Genomic DNA, 26,870 nt, shown 5'->3' with positions numbered 1-26,870 from the left:
AACATTGCATTCCTGTCTTGTGCTTAGACTTGGCGGGAGGTGGATATTCGAGTTACTGATGCGGCTAATGAAGCCAAGGACAATGTCAAATATTTGTACACACTTGAAAAATGCTGTGTCCGCTTGTACAGTACTGACCCTGTGAGTTAAAGATCTCTACTTGCTTCGTCTATGGGTGACCCTTTGGCACTGGCTGACTTGAGTGTGGAGCTTGGTTAATTAATCTTACAGTTTGTTGGAAAAGTCTTTGAAACTTCCTTCTACTCTCAAGAAAATTATATATGTATACAGTTTACCCTTGAGCAACATGGGTTTGGACTGCATAGGTCTGCTTACACGTGGATTTTTTCAATAAGTATAGTACAACGCTGTAAATGTATTTTATCTTTCTTAATCATTTTCTTTTCTCTGGCTTACTTTATTGTAAGAATATAGTATATAATACACATAACATGCAAAATATGTGTTGATCAACTTTTTATCTTATTGGTAAGGTTTCTGGTTGAGACTAGGCTATTAATAGTTAAGTTTTTGGGGAATCAGAAGTTATGCCTGAGTTTTCAACTACATGGGGGTTGGTGCCCCTAACCTCTGCATTGCTCGAGGGTCTACACATGTCTATCTATCTAGATTTGTCTATATCTATCTATCTATCCATCTATCTTTATATCTATTAACTATCTGGATTTGTCTATATCTATCTACATCTGTCTCTATTATCTATCTAGATCTGTCTCTATCCATCTATCATCTATATCTATCTATCTATCTATCTATCTATCTATCTATCTATCTATCCATCCTATTTCAGATGGATATGCGGTATTATATTTTAAAAACCTTTATTGCATATTTCAGTTTCCATTAAGTATTTTAGTTGACATTCTGGATGATACTCAAAGAAGTGTGGGAAGAGTTATCAGCTGGTGTTTTATCTTTTAACTTTAGAAAGTGCCTGCTTTTATTAATTACAAAATTAACCGTTAACCTTATCATTAACAGAAAGTTAATGTTTCTTGCATTGAAACAAAATTTGATTAAGTGCAAATAAATAAATATTACAAATAAAATGGCCTTTAATTACATTTATGTGAAGTGTTAATATTTCAGTAGTAAGTGTTCGTTAGTAGTTCATTAGTAAGTAGTGTTAGTTAATATTTTAAGAATTTAAATAAAAATCTCCTAGCTAATTTTATTCTAATGAAGATTGAATGATAGACTATTAGAATTTTGCTGAATTTGATATTTGTTTCTTTGAAAACTTCATGGTGTCTTCCAGATATCCATGATTGATGCTATTCCTACACTTATAAATGCAATTACAATGATCTATAGTATCTCTCATTACTACAACACCTCTGAGAAGATCACATCTCTGTTTGTAAAGGTAAGTGCATAGTATAGAATCCATGGTTACTTATATATATAGTTTTGGTCACTTATATATTTTTTGCAGTGGTTAATTTTTTAATAAGTTAGAAATTACCCATTGGCATAATTCAGTGTCTGTGTATCCTACTTTTGAAGAAAAAATTTTAATCTCTCAACAGAGATAGAATTAACTGTATTTGTGAGACTGATTCTCACAAATCATAAAACATTATTTTCCGAAGTAATTAAAGTAATAAATATTGTATTATTTATATAATAAAAATTAAAAAAGATTTTCTTTGGAATTTCTTCCCTATGTTATTTAGCACAGTATTTATTACTATTGGATAAATTTCAATTAAGAAAAATTATATTTAACTGACTTTCACCTGTTTTATGTGCCACTTTTCCAAATTTATTCGATGCCACAGTTGTTTACTTGGTGTTATTAGAACAGTAATCATGATAATAAAAGCCACTTGCAATGTTTCAGTAATCCATAAAGCAATTATAATGACTCTGCCAAAGAAACAGTGATATATAAACCTTATGTCCTAACTTGTAACTGTTTATGGTGAGCTCTGTTGCCTTTCCCATTTTGAACAATCTCTAAGAAGTAAATGACTTTCATTGCCAAGGTGAAAATTTTAAGTGTTGTATTACAATAGAGTCATTTTTTGCCTCATCAGGACTTGTGTTGTGGATGCTAACATAGTACGAGGTGTGGCTCTTCCTGGGGGGAGGGCTTCACCCTAGGAGCTGGACTGGAGACCTCCTTTCCTCCACTCTCAGGCGCTTCACGTAGAAAAAGGAGGGGAGTCCACTAGACTTTTGCTCCAATTCTTCCCACGTTATAAGGACATGTTAGGGTCACGAGGGCTATTCCCTGAGTAGGAGACTCAAAAACCAATTTGTGTTATCACTCCAGGCTTCGTGCATATTATCTGCAAAGTTTGTTTTTGAACAAAATTGTGAAACCATCATTTATCTAATTTTGAAAAACCTTTCATTATGGAAATTTTGAGGCAAGTACAAAAGAAAAGAGACTTGTACACCAAACTCCCATGTACCTGCCAGCCAGGTTCTGTCCGTACACCGTCCATCTTGATTCACATCTGCTCCTGAGCTTTGCACTACACGTCCCAGACACCATGTCATTCCATGCATATTGTATAGTCACTGATTTTCCTTTTCATTTATACAAAAATCACAAGAAGATTCTGAAGAGGTGTTTTGTTTCTGTTTTCTTTTCTTTTTCTTTTTTTTTTTTTTTTTTACAGTTTGGAGGGATGGATAAAACATTAGTGGTTACAGATGTCAGCTTGACTCTCTGTTGCTTCTCTTTTTGACATTTTTTTTCTTTTTTTTAAAAAAGATTTCATTTTTATTTATTAGAGTGAGAGAGAGGGTAGGAGCAGGACAAGGGGCAAAGGGAAAAGAGAAGCAGACTCCCTGCTGAGTTGGGAGCCTGATGTGAGGCTTAATCCCAGGACCCTGGGATCATGACCTGACCTGAAAGGCAGACACTTAACCAACTGAGCCCCCAAGTGCCCCTTCAGTAGCTTTTAGATAGGGAGTGAATCCTTTCCTGGTTGGTTAAGTTCATCCTGCATACACAAGGCGGCCTGAACTGTTGATTTGTTGTAGTGCTTCCAACTCTGAATTTATAAATGATTTTGACAGAGATTGGAATCTAAAAAATGTCAAACAAATGGAAGTAGAGAATAGAAGTGTGATTGCCAGGGGTTAGAGAGTATGAGAAATGGGGAAATACTGTCAAAAGCTACAACTTTCTGTTTTAAGATGAATAAATTCTGGGGATCTAATGCACAACATAATGAGTATAGTTAATAATACTGTATTGTGTACTCAAAAGTTGCTAAGAGAACAGATCTAAGTCTTCTCAACACACACGCACAATGGTAACTGTGCAGTAGTAGATGTGTTAACATGTTTGTGGTAATCATTTCACTCTGTATGTGAATATCAAGCATTATGTTGTACATCTTAAGTATATACAATTTTTGTTTGTCAGGCTGAGGCAGAGCAAGGTTAGTGCTTGGTCACAGTTATGATGGGAAAAAAGAAACCTAGTGTCAAGTACGCAGATTGTACACTCTGAGAGGGAGAGGAGTCTAGGGCCCTCTAGTCCAGTTTATGACTGATGGCTGTTTTATGTACCTGAAACCATTTTATTGGGAAACTCCAGGTGACCAATCAGATGATATCTGCGTGTAAAGCCTATATTACCAACAATGGAACTGCTTCCATCTGGAGCCAGCCGCAGGATGTTGTGATGGAGAAAATATTATCTGCAATTAAGCTGAAGCAGGTAATGATCAGCTTAATAACATATTTAGATAACGTTTTATTATTTTTACATTGCTTATGCTGATGCATCTTAAGTCACTTGGCGATGACCACATTATTAGTTGCTCAAAAGTAATTCTTTTCATAAAACAGTAATTCTTTATTGTTAAGAAAATTGAATGTTAATAAATCTGCTCTCAAAATTTATTCACTTATTCTACCATTTGGGAGGCCTGTTATGTTCCGATGCCATCCTCAGTACCAGAGATACAAAGATGCTGTAGTCTCTTTAGGTTCTTATGGGCGAATGGAGAGCTAGACACAGAGTGAGGCTACTGCTGACACAGGGGGACCAAGTGGAAAGGCTGTGCCTTTGAGTTAGAACATGAATAATTGAGAATTTGCTAAATTGGGAGTTGGGAAATGATGACATTCCCAGCTGAAGAATAGGTATGTACTAAAGGGTTTGCCATTCCATCCTGAATTTGTGGCTGCCTCCACTTAAAAGGATAAGGTTGGTACCTGTGTTACATTCCTTTTCTAATATTTTGGTTTTTAATTTTAAGGAATATCAACATTGCTTTCATAAGATGAAACAAAAACTTAAACAAGATCCAAGTGAAAAGCAATTTGAATTTAGTGAGATGTATATTTTTGGAAAATTTGAAACTTTCCACCGACGTCTTGCCAAGATAATAGACATCTTTACAACCTTCAGGACATACTCAGTCCTGCAAGATTCTAAAATTGAAGGACTGGAAGACATGGTCACTAGATACCAGGTTCTGTTCTTTATTTTATATTTATTTATTTAAGAGAGAGAGAAAGAGAATGAAAGAGAGAGAGCATGAGTGGGGGCAGAGCAGAAGGAGAGGGAGAAGTAGACTGCCTGCTGAGCAGGGAGCCAGACATGGGGCTCAACCCCAGGACCCTGAGATCATGACCTGAGTCAAAGACAGATGCTTAACTGACTGAGCCACCCAGGCATCCCTAAAGATTTTAATTTTTTAAAAATAATCTCTACACCTAGTGGGAGACTGATCAAGAGTCGCGTGTTCCACTGACCAGCCACCCAGGTGTCCCGAGGTTCTGTACTTTAAAACTAAATTTGCTACCCTTCTCCATAACTAAAACTGTAATATTTTGCATAAATAATCTATATTTAGAATGATTCAAATAAAAGGTCGGTAATGTTAGATGGAAACTCCATGGTCCTTGAACAATAAAGAAATTAAATCTATTTGAGAATTGTGTAATGGTGCTAATATGTTCTTTTCAGGTATGTGATTATGAGAATGACTTCTCAATAGTCTAAAGTTAATCATCATTAGTAAGAGTATTTTCAATAGTAGCACAAGAAAAATGTTTAAATATAACTTACTACTTCATTTATTCATGCAAGAAATATTTAATGAAGCATATACTATGTGTCAGGCACTAGCTGACACAAAGTTCTAAGCGCATCTGATTGTGGCTGCATTTAAGCATTTTATTTGGATCTATGTTAACAAAATAAAAGGGACGAGATTTTAATTTAGCCCAACCATTCCTCATTATTTTGATTTTTAACTGCTTTATCTTATAAGGGCATATGTATAACTCACCTTAGTTTTTATGTGGGCACAATGATCTAATAATGTTTTAAAGTTTTAAAAAAATTTACAAACAGAATGGGTTTTAGATTCTTCATCTAGATATAGTCAAGTTTCTCTTGTTTGGGGACAGTAATATTAAAAGCTAATTTTTTTTTTGTACTTGAATTTGAGAAGGATCATATAACTTATTGCCTCATGTTGGTTTTTGTACTCTAACAGTTTAGGCTAATATCAGGAATCTTTTTCATTTCCTGAGTAGACCAGATTTTAGGAAAAGAAGAAATATATTTGTTATATAGCAGGAAACATTTTAGGTGGGCTGGGTATTACCTACTGGGTGGATAATCTATATATGAAACCAACAGTTTTTGCAAGACAAAGACATAATATGTTAATTTACTTTTAGTTTGGAATTTATTTATTTTCTATTCTTAATGAAAAAATAACTTTCGACCATATTTCAGAGTTTATTTTTGAAGGAGAAGTTGAACTATACATCTAAATGCAGATAAAGACTGTTTTAACCTGATTGAAATACTGAAAAGAGAAATTGCTTTGAAAATCTAAAGTGAAATAAGGAATAAAACAGATTTATTAGAGGGTAGTGAAATAAAATGTGGATGGTGCATGAAAGCGTCAAGTGAGATTTTTGTGTTAGTACCAATGTTAGAAATTCAAAATGGTGACCGTGGAGATGAAACTCAGGCTCCTGGCTTAGCTATCAAGGTCCTGTCCACCCCTCCCACCTCCTTGCCTGCCTCTCCTGTCTGTCCTTTGATATTCTTCAGGCACAGGTCAGTTCAGTTCAGTCCACCTTAGGGCTTATAGAGCTTTTTTTCCTAGAAAGTTCTGTTTCTGTGTTATCACATGGTTATTCCTTCTTGGCTTCCAGAACTTCATTTAAATGACCCTTTCAGTTAGGTTTTCCTTGACCTCTGTTCCTCTCAACCATTGTATGTCACATTGCTCATTTTATCACAGTGTGAAATTATCCTGTTCATTTATTTGTGCTCTACATAGGTTCTGACCCCTCTCCCCTATTGAGCATGGAAGTTCTCTGAGGGCAGGGACATCTGCTCCATTTCTTTCTGTGTCTTCAGGGTTCACTAGCATATAATGGGTGTGCAATAAATATCTGTCAAGTAAATGATTTACTAGATCAAGTTTGATTAGTTGATTTAATGTCATTATTAATTAGTTTATTAACTTAATATTCTTAAGTGACCTTTGAATCCAATCATAGAGTTGAATTTTCCAAAGGCCCCAAATCTTTTTTTTGCCACATGAAGATGTAGGAATGCAGCTTTTCTGTGCCTCTTTTATAAATTGCACATAACATGATGGGTGGCATTATATGGATACAGTATCTACATAGAACGAATTTTGTAGTTATACAGCACTAAATGTAATTAGTAAACTTGATTCCGGAAGTTATGCAGTTTACACAATTTTGTCTATTGAGAGATTTGAAATGATGTTTAAATGGAAATGACTTTGAAGAAGAGATGATGGAAGGAGGCTCAACTTTCTTCATAAAAATTATATGCCTGTGTCAACAATGTGGGCACCTGAGTTTGAGAATGGCTTAGTACTGGTTAAGAATGATCATAGAGCATGATAACTCATTATTCTGAGCAAACAAAACGTAGGATAATAGTATTCTCAAGGAGACGAATTGCCTGATTTGTACTTTTTAGTTATAAATTGTGGCTTTGCAGGGTGGGAGGAAGCAGTTAATTCTGGAGATTCTTGAAATGGCAGATTGTGGTTTGATGTTTTATTTAAGACATGCAAGGCCTGGAAGATAGTTTTTTATCTCCAGATATTACAACTATTTTCTTCCCAGGCTGTTTGGGTTCTGTTAGTGTTATTTATTTTCTGAGAAGACTCAAACTTTTCAATGAAAAATGTTCTAGTAAATTCTACTCTAGGCTTTTATATATATATATATATATATATATATATATATATACACACACATATATATACATATATATATCTGATGTCATTAGTAAAAAATTCTAGAGAAAATATTCTACTTTTCAGATTTGGTTTTATTTTACATTTTTCTTTAGGAATATGTAAAACCTCATGAAAATGCTTTCTAAATGATTTGTCTGAATGCAGTAGGCAACATTATATTGCCTCTGATAAACATTAAGCAATGTGAATAATTAAATAGGGCTCCTTTTAAGTTGATTTTTGGGGAATGATTATACAGGTTTTACTTTTAAAGATCATATTTAATAAAGTAATGCAAGAATATTTAAATATTGTCTTACATCTTTCATAACATTTTAGAGTATGGTTGCCACCATAAAGAAAAAGGAATATAATTTCTTAGACCAGCGGAAAATGGATTTTGACCAGGATTATGAAGAGTTTTGCAAGCAGACTTGTGACCTTCATGTAAGTCATATAATAAAATGCCTGTTGACAGTTTTGTGTTTATTTTTTCCATTCTGTATAATGCTGCTAATCATTAACCATTCAGAAGGGAGAGGCATCTTCATCACAGAGGTGACCGATCATAACTGCAGCCTGCATTTTGTGATTTCACATAAATAATTGAAGGCTCTTTTTTATGGATTAAAGGGTCATAAATATAGCTTTGGATAATGATCTGTAATCACAGACTTCTGCATGTCTTCCATCTTAGTTCTTAGAAAATTAACTTTCATTTTCTTTTGAAATGTGGGGTTATTAGAATATAGAAATTTGCTCCCATTTGTTTGTTACTTTATTTATTAAAAGATTTTATTTATTTATTCATGAGAGACACAGAGAGAGAGGCAGAGACACAGGCAGAGACATAAGCAGGCTCCACGCAGGGAGCCCAATGTGGGACTCAATCCTAGGATGGACCCTGGGATCATGCCTTGAGCGGAAGGCAGACAGACACTCAACCACTGAGCCACCCAGGTGGCCCATTGTTACTTTATACCAACTGTCTGGCAGATTGCAAAGGCAGGGTTGCAGCTCACCTTAGAAACAGTGGTATCAGGACCCATTCAGCACTCGGGCCCTTCTTGGTCTGTAGGCTCTCTTATCTTTCTGCCCTAGTCCCCCACCCCCACTCACTACAGACCAGACATCTTGACTTCCAGTCCATTGGGCAATGAGTGGCCATTAGCAACTTCTGAGAACGTATATTAGGACTAATTTCAGCTTCAAATCCATAAGGAAAGGGTTGGGTTGGCTAGTTAGTGGAGTGTCTAGCCCTGGGCCTGTGACATGTGGGTTATGTGGTGGGGTTGGGACCTCTGTTGTGGGGATGTTGGGGATGTTTGTCATTAAGAGGAGGAGAATCAGGGAGAGTAAGGGAGAGAATGACCTCATAAGTGTGTACCGTAGTTCATATGCAGACTTTTTCATCCTATGCCCTTCTGATTATAAAAGGAAAATGACCATTTTGTTACTTCTTTTCCAAAATATTTGATTTGAAGTCAATTTCTATACTTTAAGGATAAAGAGCTCTGAGGGAGTGAGTTCAGTGATAAAAGAAATCACAATAAAATTAGCTCATTCTGTATGTTACTATCCTAAGCACTTTATGGGTATTAACCACTTAATAATCACAATCATTTTGTAAAGTGGGTGCTGTTATTGCCCTCTTTTGCAGAGGAAGAAAAAGGCACAGAGAGGTTACATGACTTGCCCAAAGTCACAGGGATAACAATTGGTAGAGTCAGGATTAAATACAGGCAGACTGGCCCTAGGATTCAAGTTTTTAACTATTATGCTAGGAGACATGTTTCAGTTGATGGGAAAGTGTAGTGCCTATGATAATTTATGCAGTGACTTTTTTGGGGGGTGATTCAGACATAAGGATGGTGGATCTTGATCTCTTTTTGGAAACTGATGGGCAGTGGTAGTCCTGATTCTCTGCTCCCTCTGTGTTTCCCAGAAGCTCCAGGTCACATGGTACTTTAGTAGCTTGTGTGTGGGATAGAGGTAGATGGGGAACACCTTTATGCTGAGTGTTATAAATACAGAAATAAATCATCTAGATTTGCCCTCAGAGCTCACAGTCAGAGATAGACATGTGATATGATTAAAATACAAATACATACATGTTAGAATAATGAGTACATCATTTAAAAAAAAGGAAAAGTAGTGGCTAAAATGACCAACTATAACAGTATAATATTCTGATCTTATGCCTGGAAGTGAGGATTCAAAGATAAAGGGACATATTCCAAAGAAGTCCTAAGGAAACTTACAGGGAGGACAGGCCTGTAATACAGGGCATAATTGCAGGAGCCCATGAGGGTACGATGTGAGCCTAGGAGAACAACCCTACCTTCTGCTTGGCTGGGGTTAGCAAAGGCTTCAGAGAGGAGGCTACACCTGTTGCTATAACAACATGTTGTCGAAGTACATGGATGGGGGATGTAAGAGGAATGGGGAGACCTTGTCAAGACTGTGCCCACTTTGGAGGGTGACAGAACATGAGAGACTCCTAACTCTGAGAAACGAACAAGGGATGGTGGAAAGGGAAGTGTGTGGGGGGTTGGGGTGACTGGGTGATGGGCACTGAGGGGGGCACTTGACGGGATGAGCACTGGGTGTTATGTTATATGTTGACAAATTGAACTCCAATAAAAAAAAACTGTGCCCACTTTGTATAATACCAAGAATATAATTTTATAAATGCCCTTCAGTCTGATTTTAAAGCATTAGTTGTAGATACTTACCCTATTTGCACTAATCTTTTTTTTTTTTTCTAATTCAACAGTATTGTTTATCTCGTCTTACACCTCAAACATGGTCTACTTGTCTCTGGTTGGAAGATTGCTTTTTCTTTGACTTCTTTGTCCCTTTCAACATTCTCTCTCTCTCTCTTTAGATTTTATTTATTTATTTATTTATTTATTTATTTATTTATTTATTGAGAGAGAGAGAGAGAGAGAATGTGAAGTGGGGTAGAGGGAGAGGGAGAGAGAGAAGCAGACTGAGCAGGAAGCCAGATGTGCAGCTTAATCCCCAGATCTGGAAATCACGACTTGAGCTGAAGGCAGACACTTACCTGATTGAGCCACCCAGACGCCCCCTCCCTTTTTAAAAAAAGGATTTATTCATTTATTTTAGAGAGAAAGAGTGCACACACAAGTGTTAAGGAGGGGCAGAGGGAAAGGAAGAGAGAGAAGCATACTCCCCATTGAACATGGAGTCCAATGCAGGGCTCAATCTCACGACCCTGAGATCATGCCCTGTGCTGAAATCAAGGGTTGGCTGCTTAACTGACTGAGCCACCTAGGCGCCTTTCTTTTTAAAAATTCTTATTTTTAAGTAATCTCTACATCCAGTGCAGGGCTTGAACTCACAACTCTGAGATCAAAAATCACATACTCTACCGATTGAGCCAGCCAAGCGCCCATCCATTCTCTTTCTTTATCCAGCCCCTTTCTCCTTTAAATTACTTACCTACTCTCATGAATTCAGTCCTTGTTTCTATAAAATCAGGGGGGAAATACTGACCTCTCCACACCTCTTGTTGGAGTTGGGAGTTGGAGTGATGAACCTTGGAGAGAAGGGAGGGCGGGGACCAGTAACTGTGGTGTCTTCAAGATAAGGACTGGAGGGCATGGAGAGATGGTGGTACATGAGTGCCTTGGATCAAGGTTGTGTCCAGTGCTCAGAGCCTGGATCCTATCCAGGGTGAGTTTGTGCTAGTGCTCACTGGTCCAAGAGAGGGAATGCCTTGGAACCAGGGGAGCAGTGGAAGTCTAGAAGCATACTGATTCCAGCATGCAGAGTGAGGCAGTATTTAGTAAAGGACAAGTTGTTGAGATGCCAAGCTGAGATAAGAAAAAATTGAGTAGAACTTGAGAGCCCAGGACTAATAAGAGGACTAGTATGAAGATTCCATGGCCAGACTCTACAAGACTATAACAATGGCCCAAGGAAGGGAAAAGAAGATGAATATAAGTTCTTAGATGTTCATACAGCGTTTAGCACAGGCCTTTGTGCTAAAGGGTAGAAAAGCCACAGGGTAGAAAAGCAAGGAAAACCTCGTACAGGTATTAGGGCTTAGTAAAGTTGCTACTGTTTGAAGTTTGAGGAAGGGAATATAAGCATTGCAAAGCATTGTTGTCTAGTTGTGCATGGTTTATACAAGTTTCTTCTTGTTGTTGTTCACATACTGACAACATTTGAGTGTTTATTTAGGTAGGCCAGCCATACTGTTCTTCAGTGCGGGACAGTTTTTCAATCCTAGCATGTGGTCTTTGCAGAAGAAGTAACATCTGTCTATCTATCTATCTATCTATCTATCTATCTATCTATCTATCTATCGGTCTATGTGACCCATAACAGGGTCTCTGTTTTTAATCTATCTTATAAATTATATATATAGTATATAAAGAGTATTCATATATAGTTGTAGTGGGAATAATGACAAGTATTGAGAACAAGAATACGTTGCCGTAAGTGTAGTGATCCTTCAACTTTGAGGTTTTGCTGAATGGGGCAGAGAGCATTCCTATTTGCCCCCAGGTAGCAGTGTCTCTTCAAGTATTGAGTGTTTCCAGTGTGTCCTGGATATTTCCAACTGGTTGTCTTGTCAAACTACTTGTGTACAATCAAGCTGATCTTGGTATTATTCTTACTGCATGTGCAACTGGCTTCCCAGTTCTATCACAATGTAAGCTAATGACCCCTTTAATTGTAGAGGCTCAAAACTTTGGTCTGGTAAAATTGAGAAAAAAAGGACTGATTGGAACTTTATCTTGAATATAAGACAGAAAATAATGAAACAATTTTTATGTCTTTGATTAACTCAATTTAGATTTTAGTGACAACTGTACCAAATCTCACAGTGAACAAAGAATAAATCACATGCTTTATTTTTTGGTGTAATTTTTTTTGAGGGGGCAGATTTGTACAATAGTGTAAGATATGTAAGGTTTGCAGGAACCATAATGAAGATCATTTTGGAAAGTAGATTTGACAGCTTTATGAAAGATATTTCTTAAAATTTTGATATTTAAGTTATTCCTTTTGAAATTCTCAGGAGTTATTTACTAATTTATTTTTCTGTAGTGGTCTTACAGCCATGGGCTCTGGACATGTTTCTGTAGAGTGGCTTTGCATTCCTCCTGCTGGGACCCCAGTGGTTTTGCCATTCCAGACTAGCTGTTATCTTAATTTCTTAGGTTAGACCCTCTCATCTCATGTGTAGTCTAAACTCAGACCGCTCATGTAGGTGTGGCACAGACATAGGATTTCATTTGCTTTAGGGCAGGGGTCAGCAAACTATGCCCAAAGGCCAAATCCTGCCCTGCCTCTTTGTTTATAGCTTATCTATGGCTGCCTCTGCACATAGTGGTGAATGAGTAGTTGTGAAAGATAGCTGCTCCACAAAGCTGAAAATAGTTGCTGCATGGACCTTTACAGGGGAAGTGTGGGATCACAATTGAGGCAGCCTGTTTCATCCCTTCATGTCTCTAGGCAGGTGGCAAGCCCGACTGCTGCTTTCCCCATCTTGTGGACACAATCACTGCTTGGACTGGGCTGTATTTCAAGGGCAATGGCTCTCTGCAAATACTCTGTTGAGAGTATTAGGACCTCACAGCTTCTCTGCCCACATTGTGATAAAACCCCAGTGCTAACCCCCTGGCCCTTTATCTGACCCAAACCCATGGAGCCTGCTAAGGTGCCAACTCCCGTGACTACTCTGGCTTTCAAGTCCCTCTTTCTTCTGGCTTCTGGGCATTTATATTTCAAGCTTGGGTGAATATTAAATTTTCTGTTATATTTTCTGTTATATTGTATGTGTTCATAGAGAATGGGGGGCTCTTTTGTCTTGCTGCTCAATAGGACTTCTTCCTCAATAATATTATAATAGTTTATGGTGACAGCTGTTGTGACTACACTTATGTGCTGAGCACTGAGTAATGTGTAGTATTGTCAAATCAATGTGTTGTACCTGAAACTAAGTGACATTGTATGTCAATTATACTTTGATAAAAAAAAATGTATACCCTAAAAATTTTTTAAGAATGGGACTTTTCTCAATCTGAATTCATTGTTTACAATTAGACTTCATTCTATTTTAGAATGAGTTGCAGAAGTTCATGGATGTTACATTTGAAAGGATTCAAAACACAAATCAAGCTCTAAGGATGTTAAAGAAATTTGAAAGGTAAAAATTTGAAACAAATTCTGTTCTAGCTTCTAAAACTGGGGTCATATGAACATAGTTTAGCTTATTTTATTATTGTTAATTATTTTTTCATATTCTAATGGAAAGAAAATCCTTTCTTGTAATTCTGCATAACAGGGTCTCTGTTTTTAAGTTTTTCAGATGATTAGGCGTTTGTTTCATTGCCTGTTAGCTTTGAAATACCTTGTGACTACCTATCATAATATTACTTAATGTTTAAGTAATTTGAAAAAATTCATACCAGGTTAATGATTTTGCCTAGATTTTAAGGATTGATACTATTTTTTTTAAAAAATAAGTTCAATGGCCAACATGGGGCTTGAACTCATGACCCTGATATCAAGAGTTGCATACTCTACTGACTGAGCCAGCCAGGCACCACGATACTATTTTTTAAAACCACTTTATTGAGGTACAGTGGATGGATTGATACTATTTTGTTTTTTTAAAAATGCCAAATATCTCATTCTTTCCATTACCATATTTTTAAAAAAGATTTTATTTATTTAAGAGAGAGAGAGAGAGAGAGAGATTGAGAGGTAGGGGAGGAACAGAGGGAGAGGGACAAGCAGACTCCATGCTGAGCATGGAGCCTGATCATGACCTGAGCCAAAACCAAGAGTCAGTCAGATACTTAACCAACCAACTGAGCCACCCAGGCTCCCCTCCATTACTCTATGTTTTAAAATAAATCTTAATAAAGGAGCTTGCTAGGTATCTTCTCATTAATTCAAACCATTCACTTTTTTTAAAAAATCAGATTGAATATACCTAATCTTGGTATCGATGACAAATATCGGCATATTCTTGCAAACTATGGGGCTGACATTGATATGATCTCCAAGCTGTATACAAAGCAGAAATGCGATCCTCCTTTGGCTCGAGATCAGCCTCCCATTGCCGGGAAGATTCTGTGGGCTCGTCAGCTCTTCCACAGGATTCAGCAACCAATGCAGCTTTTCCAGCAGCACCCAACTGTGCTACAGACGGCTGAAGCCAAGCCTGTGATTCGCAGTTACAACAGGGTGGCCAAAGTCCTCCTGGAGTTTGAGGTTCTCTACCACAGGGCGTGGCTTGAACGAGTGAGTCTCTCCATATGTGCTCTTCAAAAATGTCTTCATTGTCAACTCAGTGGGAAACCCTCTGCTAGCATTAGACAGTTTTATTCCTGTAGAAAGTTGGATTTGTGGGTATTTCATAGGACAGGTTTGGTTGAATATAGGTAACCAGTCAAAGAATATAATATATCCATGAAGAAAAATGATTAATTAAAAAAAAATTATAAGCCAGTTAACAGAAACTCATTTTTGTTTAATTTACAGACTCCCAAGGGAGAAAGAAGATCCAGTTTATTGATTCTTTTACCTCATTGATTAGGATTTCTGTCTTTTTTCTATCCATTAAGTTCTGTAATGTGTCAGTAAATACTAGTATGTCTCTGTTAAACAAATTTTCTTTGGTTATACTATGTTCATCAAATTGTACTTCATACCCTACCAATGCTTGTATCTTTTTATAGATTGGCAGGAAGTATTTTGGAGGATAAAATTCAGCCATACAGGGCCTCTAAAATGAAATCTCATTTTCCTGGTTCAGCTTTTGGTGCCTGAGCCAATAACAGAGATGTCTCCATACTGGTATTCATTGTTTTTCTAAATAACTGAAAACTGAGTTTAATAGATTTTATGAAACTTTTATTAGGAAAAATAATGGAGTAGGCATGAAGGTTTTGGAGAGCTAAATGGCTTTTGAGAAGCCACCACTATTGCAGTGTCCCCGTATCTGTCAGGTGTGAGTCACAACTGCATTGCATCACTGCTGAGACCCCGAAGGCCGTTTTCTGAAAATGATCTTAGAAGAAGAGTGTTGTCTTTAATTTGAAAAGCTCAAATCCTCAAATACTTCCTGATTGTCATTCCCAGAAATGACTGAACTAGATACCCTACGGAGGCATTGAATTTTCTACTAGTAAAAATGTTGATCTCTTCACACAGATTGAAGAAATTCACGTAGGACTTGAGGCATCTTTATTGGTGAAGTCTCCATGCATGGGGGAATTGTTTGTAAACTTTGATCCTCAGATATTAACCTTATTTAGAGAAACAGAGTGCATGTCACAGATGGGGCTAGAAGTTTCACCATTTGCAGCTGCCCTGTTCCAGAAACGGGATGTATACAAAAAGAACTTCAGTAATGTGAAGGTATGGTCCTTTAATTTTCCCCTTTTCTGGCTAGCCCCAGTTTGTATTAAAAAAATCTGGTGATATGTCACTGTTGAGGGGTAGCAAGTACCCAGAATGACTGGAGTGGAGATTGAGAAGGAATGAGACTGGAGGGTTGGCAAAGGCTAGGTCATCACTGATCTCGTAAACCTAGGAACAGGTTTGAATGCACCAGGAAGCCACTGTAGGAATTGGAGCAGGAGAAAAAGGCATGATTTTTTAAAAAAGATTTTATTTATTTATTCATGAGAGTCACAAAGAGAAGCAGAGACCTAGGCAGAAGGAGAAGCAAGCCCCTGGCGGGGAACCTAATCTAAGATTTGATCTCAGTACCTTGGGGTCACGACCTGAGCTGAAGGCAGACACTCAGTCATTGAGCTACCCCAGGTGCCCTGGCATGATTTTTTTTTTAATAATAAAAATTGTTCTTGCTGCTGGGTAGAGAATAGATTTTAGGGAGATCAGAGTGTCCGTGTGAAGGCTACGTGCAAGGTGTACTGGTTGAGGTTGGAGATAATGGTGGCTTGAAGTAGGATGGCAGCTAAGTAGTAGATCAGTGGATTAGAGGAGAATGTTAACAGGCAGGTTCTGAGGGAACTCAAGGATGATTTCTTTGTGTTTGATGTGAGTGACTCAAACTGAATTTTGGATTTACTAAAGTAGCACAATTGTGTATCACTCCATAGGTCATTTTCTGTCCACTTGCTCAGTAATATGCAGTGGCCCAGAATGAAAGTTCCATTTACAGACTGGATCTAGTATATTTTGGAGGACAGGATTGAATCAATAATTTCCATCTGAAGTGTAAGGTGACTTTTAGATATCTAAATGAAGGTGTTATCCATGAAAGAGTTAAGTGGAAAAGTCAAAGTGGAAGGCATAGATTTGAGAGTTCTAAAAATATAGTTGGTATTGAGGGGCACTTGGCTGGCTCAGTCAGAAGAATATGCAACTAGTTATTTATTTATTTATTTATTTACAACTATTTTTTAAAAAAATTATTTATTTCTTTGAGAGAGAGAGAGAGAGAGAGAGAGAGAGAGAGAGATCATAAGAAGAGGAAGCTGCTGATGTTGAGAGAAAATCCCATTAAGCACAGGGCTGGATGCAGGACCAGAACCAGGACTCATGAGATCAGCACCTGACTCAAACCAGAAATTGGATGCTCAACTGACTAAGCCACTTAGGTGCCCCATGGTCATGCAATTCTTGATATTGGGATCATGAGTTTGAGCCCCACATTGGGTGTAGAGATTACTAAAACAAACAAAACTGAAACATAGTTGGTATTTAAAGTAATTGTCCTTGGTGAGATCTCCAAGGAAGAGAATAAAGATAGAGTAGAGGGCCTAGGCTAAGCTCTGGGTTGCCCCAATATTAACAGGTCTGATAAAGGGGGACATGTATGCAAGTAAAATTAATGATTGGTCATTGAGGTGGGAGGAAAGCGTAAGGAAATTGTTGTGTGGGAGAGAGTGATCACCAGTGACAAATGCAACTCGAAGGATGTGCAAGATGAGTGCAGAGATGCAGCCATGATATTTGACAACATGGAAACCATTGTTAACAATTTTATAGTGGCTAACTTCACAGGATAAGGCCAATAAAGCCATGCCTTTGCGTAATGCCTTACATTTTAACCATTTTCTTGTTCATTATTCCATGTGATTTTTTTCACAACCGTGTTACGTAATGGGGATAGAATACTATTATATTATCTTATGACAAAACCATTGTTCAGAAAAGTTAAATGACTTAGCCAAGGTTTTATATCTAGTAAGTATCCGAAGTAGGACCTGAGCCCAGACTTGTAGTCTACTGTTTTCCACTCTTTTATGTTATATTAAAAAGCTAATGTTGCCAGTGGATTGACATTCCTCAAATGTAGACCCATCAAATACTGGTCAGCATGTTAGGATTTCTTTTTAGACTTTCTTGCCTATTAGGGAAACCATGTAGTCAATTTACATATTTGCAAAGAAAATAGTATTTTTACTAAGAAATAATATTTATCAGAATATAATTTTGTCCACAGATTTATTATTTATTTATTATTTCAGTTATCTGTTGCATGGTAACAACCAGCCTCAAAATGTAGTGGCTTAGAACAACTATTTCTTATATCTCATGATTTTGTGGGTGTAGAGTTTAAGCAAGCCTTGGCTAGGTGATTCTTCTGTTCCTTGTGGTATTGACTAAAGTCATTTAGATTAGCTTGCAGATGTTGGTTCTGGAAGGTCCAAAGTGATTTCATTCTCTTGTCTGGGTCTTTGATAGGTATAGCCAGAAGTTTCACTCAGGTGGGATTAAAGACTAGAGCATCTATGTGTGGTCTTTCAGTATGGAGGCCTCAGGGTAGTAGAATTTATTATATGGGAATTCAGAGTCTAAGAGGGTACATTACAGTGAACACATAGGAAGTTGCATGACTTTTAGGATAGCTTCATATGTCTTAGCATCACTTCTGTTGTAATCAATTGGTTTCCATAAGTCCACCCAGATTCAAGGAGAGAGGACATAGATCCTACACCATGGAGGAAGGCGGGTCAAAAAATGTTTTAAAACCACTGCAGTTATAAATGACAATTCAAGCAAGTAATTGTCATCTGGTTGACATTTATTATATCTTGGAGGTTGAAAGAGTGAAAAAGGTCCCTACCCAACACGAGTAGCTGGTAACAGCAGATCTTTTGGCAGGTTTGGGGGACCATCTCCGATGTTCCAGAGTTACTGTGCTGAATATTTTTTAAAAAGATTTTATTTATTTATTCATGAGAGACACAGAGAAAGGCAGAGGAAGAAGCAGACTCCTACAGGGAGCCCAATGCAGGACTCGTTCCCAGGACCCTGGAATCACGACCTGAGTGAAAGGCAGATGCTCAACCACTGAGTCACCCAGAAATCCCATGGTGCTGAATATTTAACAGAGCTCTTAGGCTTCCACAGACACACTAAAGTAGCTGAGAGACTGGTTTCTTCATCTTTTCCTTGGAATATAGTTCAAAAAGAAATGAGCCCGCATAGACTAATAGGAGTATAGATTCTATGTCCAATTTTATCTGGATATAAACCATTATCATTGTGCAAATTACTTTACCCTTCTGAGCCTCAGTTTCTTATCTATAAAATGAACAATATCTCATGGGGTTAATGGATTAAGGGGAGAAATAGAAGGCCTGCTGATTTGCTTCCCAGATAGAATAAGTGATGGACATTGAAAAAAGATAAGCTGTGGACAAATGCGTCAGCAAATGTGTAGGTAGCCGCTAATAGAACCACCCCAACATAAGCTTTCCTGAAGTGGCTTTCATGGAAATTGAAAGAATATAGAGAAATTATGGGAAAGTTTTTGTTATATGAAGAAAGGATTATGTGGTCCATTTGGGAAGTGTTGGGTTTAACAAAATTCACAGAAGTCTGTTGGGCTTCTTACTTCCTTCTTGCAGTTTTCTCAGAATCATTAATATTGATTGTGATTGTACAAGAGGGAAGATAGTGTATACAGTGTTTTCCAAACTTATCCGTCCAGGGATCATTTTTCCTATAGAATCTTTTAGGGCAGGGATCCCTTGGTGGCTCAGTGGTTTGGTGCTTGCCTTCGGCCCAGGGTGTGGTCCTGGAGTCCCGGGATCGAGTACCGCGTTGGGCTCCCTGCGTGGAGCCTGCTTCTCCCTCTGCCTGTGTCCCTGCCTCTCTCCCTTTCTGTGTTTCTCATGAATAAATGAACAAAATCTTTAAAAAAAATCTTTTAGGGCTAGTATTTCAGGGAACATTTGGGTAAACATTGATTTAATGACAAAGTAATATCAACATGCACATTACAAATACGGACCTAAAAACAATGGTCTTTGAGAAGCGTGTTAAAGTTACTTTCTTATAATTAATTATTGTTAATACTAACATTACCAAAAAAGGCTGGAAGTGCTTTTAGTCTTATTTAAAATGGTAACATATGAACAAAATACTGACACAGTTCAATATTACACAACAAGTGAATTTCCATATAGGAGCAGAATCTATGAATTTCTAATCACAAATGCTCCTGATAACAACTAATTAATATATTAGGGAAATATTGATTGATCATCTCCTACATACCAGGCACTGTTTCAGATGCATTGAACAAAGCAGACAAAATTCTTGTTTTTATAGAAACTCTTGTCCTTTTATTCTAGTTGGGTAAGACAGCAAATAATGAACATAGTTACATAGTCTATTAGAAAGTGATAGGCATGTGGAAAAAATAGAGCAGAACAAAGAGGATAGAGTGTGTTGGTGGTTTTGGTGACGGTTTATAAATTTAAATAGGCATTCAGAATAGGCCTAATTGAGAAGATGGCATTTGAGTAATTATTTGAAGGGGATGCAAGGGCCCTGAGGCTGGGGGCCAGTAAGGAAGGTAGTAGGGCAGGAGTAGGTAAAAGATGAGAAGAATGATTACAGATAAGATCAGAGAAGTAATGGGGACCAGCCTGGGTAGATCTTTGCGGACACACATAAGAAATTATAGCCCTACATGAGATGGTAATGCATGTGGTCATGTAAGCAGAAGAGTTAAATAATCTGATTTACATTTTGAAATGATCTCCTTTGCTGCTAAATGAACATAGACTGTAGGAGGCACTAGTGGTAGCAGGGAGACAATGGTAGACCATTACAATAATTTAGAGGAAAGTCAGCAATGGTGGGAGCAGTGCATATGGTAAGTAGGTGAGATACAGATCTTTTGAATATGGAGCAAACAAGATATCCTGATGGATTACCTGTGGGTGCGCAAGACAGGAGCCACCACTGGATGGGATAGAGAATGCTGTGCGCAGGGAAGATTTTGGGGAAAAACAAACTTTCAGTTTTGGATATGCTGAATTTGAAATGTCTTTTATATATTCAGTTGGCAATAACTAAATAGACTTTCATCATATATGAATCTAGACTTTAGGAGTGGGATCTGGGCTGAGACGTGAATTTGGTTGTCTTTGGCATATGGGTGGTACCTAAAGCCATGACACTTAACATCAACGCTGGTTCCTGACTCCTTGTATGCTTTGGGTCTTACATCAAAGCTCAGCCTATGATTTCAGCAATAGGTTGAGGCAGACTTCTGGTGACCCCAGTACTTTGGGTGATGAGTATGTTCCACAGAAGGTGCCTGGAGGAGCAGGCTGTGTGCATGGTGCCAGTGTACAAAGTGGAATGAGTGAGCCTCAGGATGTATTGGCTAATGCATTGGTAACTTGGTTTAGAAAAGTCACTTGACCTTAGGATACTTCTCCCCTTTCAAACTGGGTAAAGGGTGAGAAACTCCTACTCTAAGTTTTTTCTTTTCTTTAGCTGTTTTATATTGGATTAGGAATTTATACTTATGGAGATATTTCTCATCTGCTCTATTCTGGTTTTGTTTTGGCCACTTTACCTGCCAGGCTGCTATTGGAGCCCTACAGCTGGACTCTAAATAGAAGTCAAGCTTTTGGATAAAAAAAAGATATTAAAAGTACAATATTAATTGATCATTTAACCTCCATTTCATTGTAGATGATGCTGGCTGAGTATCAGAGAGTGAAGTCAAAAATGCCTCCCACCATTGAGCAGCTGATGGTTCCTCATTTGGCGAAAGTGGATGAAGCTCTCCAACCTGGCCTGGCTGCAATCACTTGGGCTTCACTGAACATTGAAACATACTTAAAAAATGCTTTTGCAAAGATCAGTAAGTCTGTCTGAATGGTTATTATTTCTCATTTTGAAAGGCTGAGTTCTTAATGTCTATTGTATAATTTCTTCTAGATACTGTGATATAAATAATGAAATGGGAGTGTTTTTCATAAGCTGTTCCCTAGGAAATTTTACCAAACTACATGAACTCATTCATTTCCTGGAAACTATACATACTCACTTTTTAATTTTATCCCCAGAGATAACCTACATTTAAAAATTATACTTATTTTTGGACACTAGACTTTATATAAGATGGTCAGGGTAAAGTTGGAAAACTGATCCCAAAATTCTGAGTGAATTCTAATGTGGTAGAGATGCAAGCAGAAAGAGTGAGTTTAGAACCCAGTTCCCTTGCCTCTAAACCAATAGTCTTTCCAAAATACATCTCCCTGGGAACCAGAACAGGAGGAAAGAGGCTAACATTCTAGAAGGAGGTATTTATAAAAGGTATCAAAACTTCATAGTACGAGTTTTCACAACCAAATGAGGTGGCTACTAAGGTAGATTTTAGTACTCTTCTCCCTAGAGAATATTAGGATTGGAATGTTTACATTTGGAAGTTTTATTACTATGCTAGTTGGAGACAGGACCTAATTTCTAAAAAAGCTCTCTTTAGTTCTTTGATTCTCTTTTCTTTTTGTGATTTAAGTGACAGATTTGAGATTGATGTCAAACAATTGATGTCAGATTGAGAAGAGTCCCAAAATGACTCTTAGGGAGTTAAAAATTAAATTATCAGCTGAGATAGTTCCTTGTGGAGGCCTTGGGGGAGAATTCTTTCCGGCAACCAGAGTCCCCATACAATCTTTGGCTCATGGTCACTCTGTCCTCAAAGCCAGCAGCATAGTATTCTTAAATCTCTTTCTCTCTGTTTCTCTGCTTCCATGGGCACATTGTCTTCTGACTTTCCTGCCTCCCTCTTATAAAGACTCCTATGGCTACACTGGCCCCACCTAGTGTAGATAATTCCCACCTAGATAATTTAGGACAGTTACTACAACTCAAGATCCTTAACTTGATCATGCAAAGTCCCCTTTGCCATATCATGTAGCATTCACAGGGGAGTAAGACATGGACATCTTGGGGGGGGGGGTAGATCACAGATGTCCTTCAGAAACTCTAAAGAATTATATTCAGCACGTATACACACTAATGTATTGGCTCTCTTTTAGTAGGAAATAAGGTTACCAGGCAGAACTTTTAGGTATTTTGGTTTTAGCTCAGAAATGATTGAAAACCTTTAGGGCCTTATTCTTTAGAAAGCAAAGGTATGTATTTAAGGGAGTGTATAACATCTTTGATACATCATGAGTATATAGCATGGACTTCTCTGCATTCAATTTTAATTTCATTCCCCAGACAAAAGCAATAGCAGGAAAAAAAAAGAATTCACTTTATCTGTTGAAGCTGTATTATAGCTTAATATAGCTCCTTAGATGGAGCTTTATTAACCGTCATTCCTACTTTTGATGTAAAAGTGTTAATTTCCTCTAGAATTGACCTTTCTGTCTATGGAACTTAGTGTTCAATATTACTTTAGCACAACTTTAAAAAATGTACCTTATGATAGTAACTGTAAAAGAAAACTCGAGGGAATTTCACATCAATAATATCTGTTGGGGTGCCTGGCTGGCTCAGTTGGCAGAGCATGTGACTCTTTATCTCGAGGTTGTTGAGTTTGAGCCCCACATTGGGTATGGAGATTACTTAAAAATAAAATCTTAAAAAAGAATATCTGTTGAAGGGGCACCTGGGTAGCTCCGCTGGTTAGGCGTCTGCCTTCGGCTCAGGTCATGATCTTGGGGTTCTGGGATCGAGCTCTGCATCGGGCTCCCTGCTCAGCTGGAGTCTGCCTCTCCCTCTCCATCTGCCTCTCCCCCAGCTCATGCTCTCTCTTGCACTCTCTCTCTCTCATTCTCAAATAAATGAAAAAAAATCTTAAAAAAAGAATATCTGTTGAATACCTCCTGTGGAATAGGCACAGAGCTGTGTTGAAGAAGCAAGGATGACAAAGAGGAATTCCAGAAGGAGAAAAGACACATGACAAGTAGGCAGTATGGTACATGTGGTGTTGGAAGGGTGCTCGGGGGTCAGTGCCAGTGAAGGAGGAGGAGGCCCCTGGAAATACGTGCAGATTCCCAGTAAGCCTCCTGCAGGAGCTGCATTCAAGCCAGCTCTTTAAGTCTGAGTCAGAGTGAGGCAGGTGGAGAGAGTCAGAGCTGGAAGTCAGTTAGAGGAAGGACAGTGTGTGCAAAAACCTAGTGAGAAATAGCAGTCTGGAGCGACTTTAATCCTGGTTTCACTACTGTAGTTTAGTTGTGTGCATTTTTAAAAAGAGATTTAGTTGAGAGAGAGAGAGAGAGAGAGAGAGAGCATGCATGAGAGCAGGGGGTGGGGAGGGGCAGTGGGGGAGGGAGAGAGAGAATCTCAAGCAGAGCCTGGAGGAGGCTTCAGCTCATGACCCTGAGATCACCACCTGAGCCAAAACCAAGAGTCGGAGGCTTAACCAACTGCCACCCAGGTGCTCCAGTCATGTGCATTAAAAAAAAAAAAACAAAATGCTTAATCTCTTTCATTCACTTTTATTTTTTCCAAAGAGGACTTGGAATTGCTGCTTGACAGAGTCAATGATCTGATGGAGTTCCGCATTGATGCTGTTCTGGAAGAAATGAGCAGCACGCCACTTTGCCAGCTGCCCCAGGAGGAGCCACTTACCTGCGCAGAGTTCCTTCAAATGACAAAGGTTATTAGGAAATGGATGCTTTTATTAATTTTTTTTGAGAGAGAGTGTAAGAGGTGGGGAGGAGCAGAGGGAGAGGGAGGCACCCTCTGCCTAAAATGACCCAAATTCCAGATACCCAGAAGGAAGACAGATATGCAGCTTTAACCGCACTGTTTGTGCAGGCGGTATAGACACAGTGAGCCAGTCTGACCAGCTGGGGAGCCTTGGGAACCTTCCCGACATCCAGGCCCCCAGACACCAGCCAGAGACCAACCTGGCAAGCAGAATAGCAGTCAGCCTGTCATTGTAACTCTTTCCTGCATATGGGGTAATCTTCAGTTTACATTAAATTACTATTAGGTAAACAAAATTAAATGTCTACATTTTAGAAATTCCAGTTTCTTCCTTTTCTCAGATTCATGAACTGTGTCTAGACCCCAATCTCCCCTAGTGCCCCTGCTCATTGGTCATGAGTTTTTTTTCTGGGGGGAGGACATTGGGTCAGGGAGTTGGGTGATTCCATGTGTCATTTGCTTTGTGCTATAGGAATCAAGGTCATTAGCTGAGTATGTGGGAGAGGATGGTGTAAAGATTTGAGGACACAGGATTTGAGGATACAGCTGTTATGGGGCCTGGTAGAGGAACGTGACTATAGTCATGTAGAATAATTCCTGGGTAGCATTAGGGGCCTGACTGAATTTGGGGACCACGGATTCCCAGTACAAGGCACCTGCATTGCCTTGACCTGTGCATGCAAGTGGAGAGGGTTGGTTACCTGGTTCATGTGGGTTGGGCTTCTCCTGGGTGGGGCAGTGGAAGGCTGAGAGAGTGATGGAAGTGAAGATTTTGACAAAAGAATGGTTGAAGTGAGAAGCCATGTTGTTAGGCAATGGTGTGTAGAGTGAGGGGATTTAAGATCCAGACTTTAAAAAATATTAGCGATCTCTTAGAGAACAAAGAGCTGGTTTCTATGGAATGAGATGAGCAAGCTTGGCAAATGTAGATCTTATGATTCTGTGTGATTTGCTGACCAATAATAAAAACAAATACTTTCTGAGTATTTACCAGTCACTATTCTAGTATTTTACATATGTTACCTTATGAAATACTCCCACAACATAGGTAGGTTTTACCATAATCACCACTTTTTAGATTGGGAACCAGAGATTTTCCAGAATCATGCAAAGCTAGGATTTGAACCCAGGGATTTTGGTGTCAGAATCTATACTTGTTACTGGATGGTGCTAACCCTATCCCATCCCTTACCCAGTCTCTGACCTGCCTTTTTTTCATAATTGTCTCAAGGCTAGGGATGGAGGTTGATAGTTAGGTGAAATTCTGAGTTGGGAGTGAAGTTCTTATTTTGTACTTTATTTGATGATAAAGGAGTTTAATAGTTTATTTCAGGACACATCAGAATGTTCCTATGTTAATATTTATCAAAATGCCATGTGCCCTGGAGCAGTGGAGTAGAGGTCAAAATTATTGGTGATGAGGAAGTAAATGAGCCATGAAGCTGATGTTTGGAGTAGATGGTCCATGAGGACATTAGAAGAGTCTAAAAATGAGTAATGGTAGGACTTGGAAAGGAACTGGAGACTGTGACCAACTAACAGAGTCTATTATTGCATGGGCTTATTGTCCAACTAAGTGGTAAATCACTGACTGTCTACATCATCTGTCTCTATCTAAACCTGTCTATCCATTCATCCATCCATCCATCCATCCATCCATCCATCCATCCATCCATTCATCCATTATCTATCTGTCTCTCTGTCTCTACAGAATCAATCACAGTGGCCCAATCATATTAGTTCATGTTTGTTAAATCTCATTCTTGAGAAACATAGAATCTCATGGGAGGGGAGAGGAATCTCTGAAATTAATTAGAGGCTGGATGTGGCTTGTTGCCAAAGGTGAGGAGAGAAGGAAGCCTAGCTAGGGCAGATTGATGTGAAATAAAGGACACTTCATGCAAAGAGAGGCTGCTAATAAACTTTTGGAGGTATTTCCACCACTGTTTGAGAAGTTAAGTGTAATTTTGGTCTACCTGTGGGGTTCCAGTTGGTTTCCTATGTTTGATGCATTCTTTTATGGGATTCCTGCTCTGGGTTTGTGTGACTTGTGGGGCCAAACATCGTTGGAGGCTAAAATCCCATCTAGACACTGAATCTATGGCCTTATTACTGTTACTGATATGGTCTCAAGAGCTAGACATATGACACCCTGGTAATTTTTTTTTTTTTTGGTAGGACCTTTGTGTAAAGGGTGCTCAGATATTAAATTTTAAAAGCTCATTAGTGGAGGAAGCAGTGAATGAGCTAATAAATATGTTGCTGGATGGGGAAGTTCTATCCAAAGAAGAAAGTGACAAAGTATCTGATGCGAATAGGGCTGATTCAAAAACTGAAAGTTCAGGTAAGAGATGGGGTCATGGAAGGGTCTTATTTTTTTTAGGACATTACTGAAAACTAAAATTTCATTTTCTACATAGTGATTAATTTCACACTTCTGTAAACACTCTCCTAGGTTTATAAGGACATTTATAAATTCAAAATTATAATTCTGAGCATATTGCCATTCATCCTATTATTTTTAAAATTTTATTTAAATTCAATTTGCCAACATAGAATATAACACTGAGTGCTCATCACATTACATGCCCTCCTTAGTGCCCATTGCCCAGTCACCCCATTCCCCCACCCACCTTCTCTCCAGCAACCCTTTGTTTCTTTCCCAGAGTCAGGAGTCTCTCATGATTTGTCTTCCTC

General features: G+C 38.3%; 1 protein-coding gene across 1 annotated transcript in view; it reads left to right on the top strand.

Moving 5' to 3' along the window:
* Nucleotides 1-26,870, top strand: part of DNAH5 (dynein axonemal heavy chain 5) — a 217,189-nt gene that overhangs the window by 25,142 nt on the left and 165,177 nt on the right. Inside the window, exons 8-18 of the mRNA XM_072752730.1 lie at nt 28-141; nt 1,280-1,387; nt 3,581-3,703; nt 4,248-4,463; nt 7,578-7,685; nt 13,337-13,422; nt 14,204-14,525; nt 15,438-15,644; nt 21,198-21,369; nt 23,975-24,120; nt 26,352-26,517. Coding sequence (XP_072608831.1) covers nt 28-141; nt 1,280-1,387; nt 3,581-3,703; nt 4,248-4,463; nt 7,578-7,685; nt 13,337-13,422; nt 14,204-14,525; nt 15,438-15,644; nt 21,198-21,369; nt 23,975-24,120; nt 26,352-26,517 — 1,768 coding nt within the window. The remainder of the gene's footprint in view (nt 1-27; nt 142-1,279; nt 1,388-3,580; nt 3,704-4,247; nt 4,464-7,577; nt 7,686-13,336; nt 13,423-14,203; nt 14,526-15,437; nt 15,645-21,197; nt 21,370-23,974; nt 24,121-26,351; nt 26,518-26,870) is intronic.

The sequence above is a fragment of the Vulpes vulpes genome, chromosome 3 (genome assembly GCF_048418805.1).
Source record: "Vulpes vulpes isolate BD-2025 chromosome 3, VulVul3, whole genome shotgun sequence".
Taxonomy (NCBI): domain Eukaryota; kingdom Metazoa; phylum Chordata; class Mammalia; order Carnivora; family Canidae; genus Vulpes; species Vulpes vulpes.
Note: the sequence above shows the minus strand (reverse complement) of the source record. Positions and strands in the feature narration are given on the sequence as shown.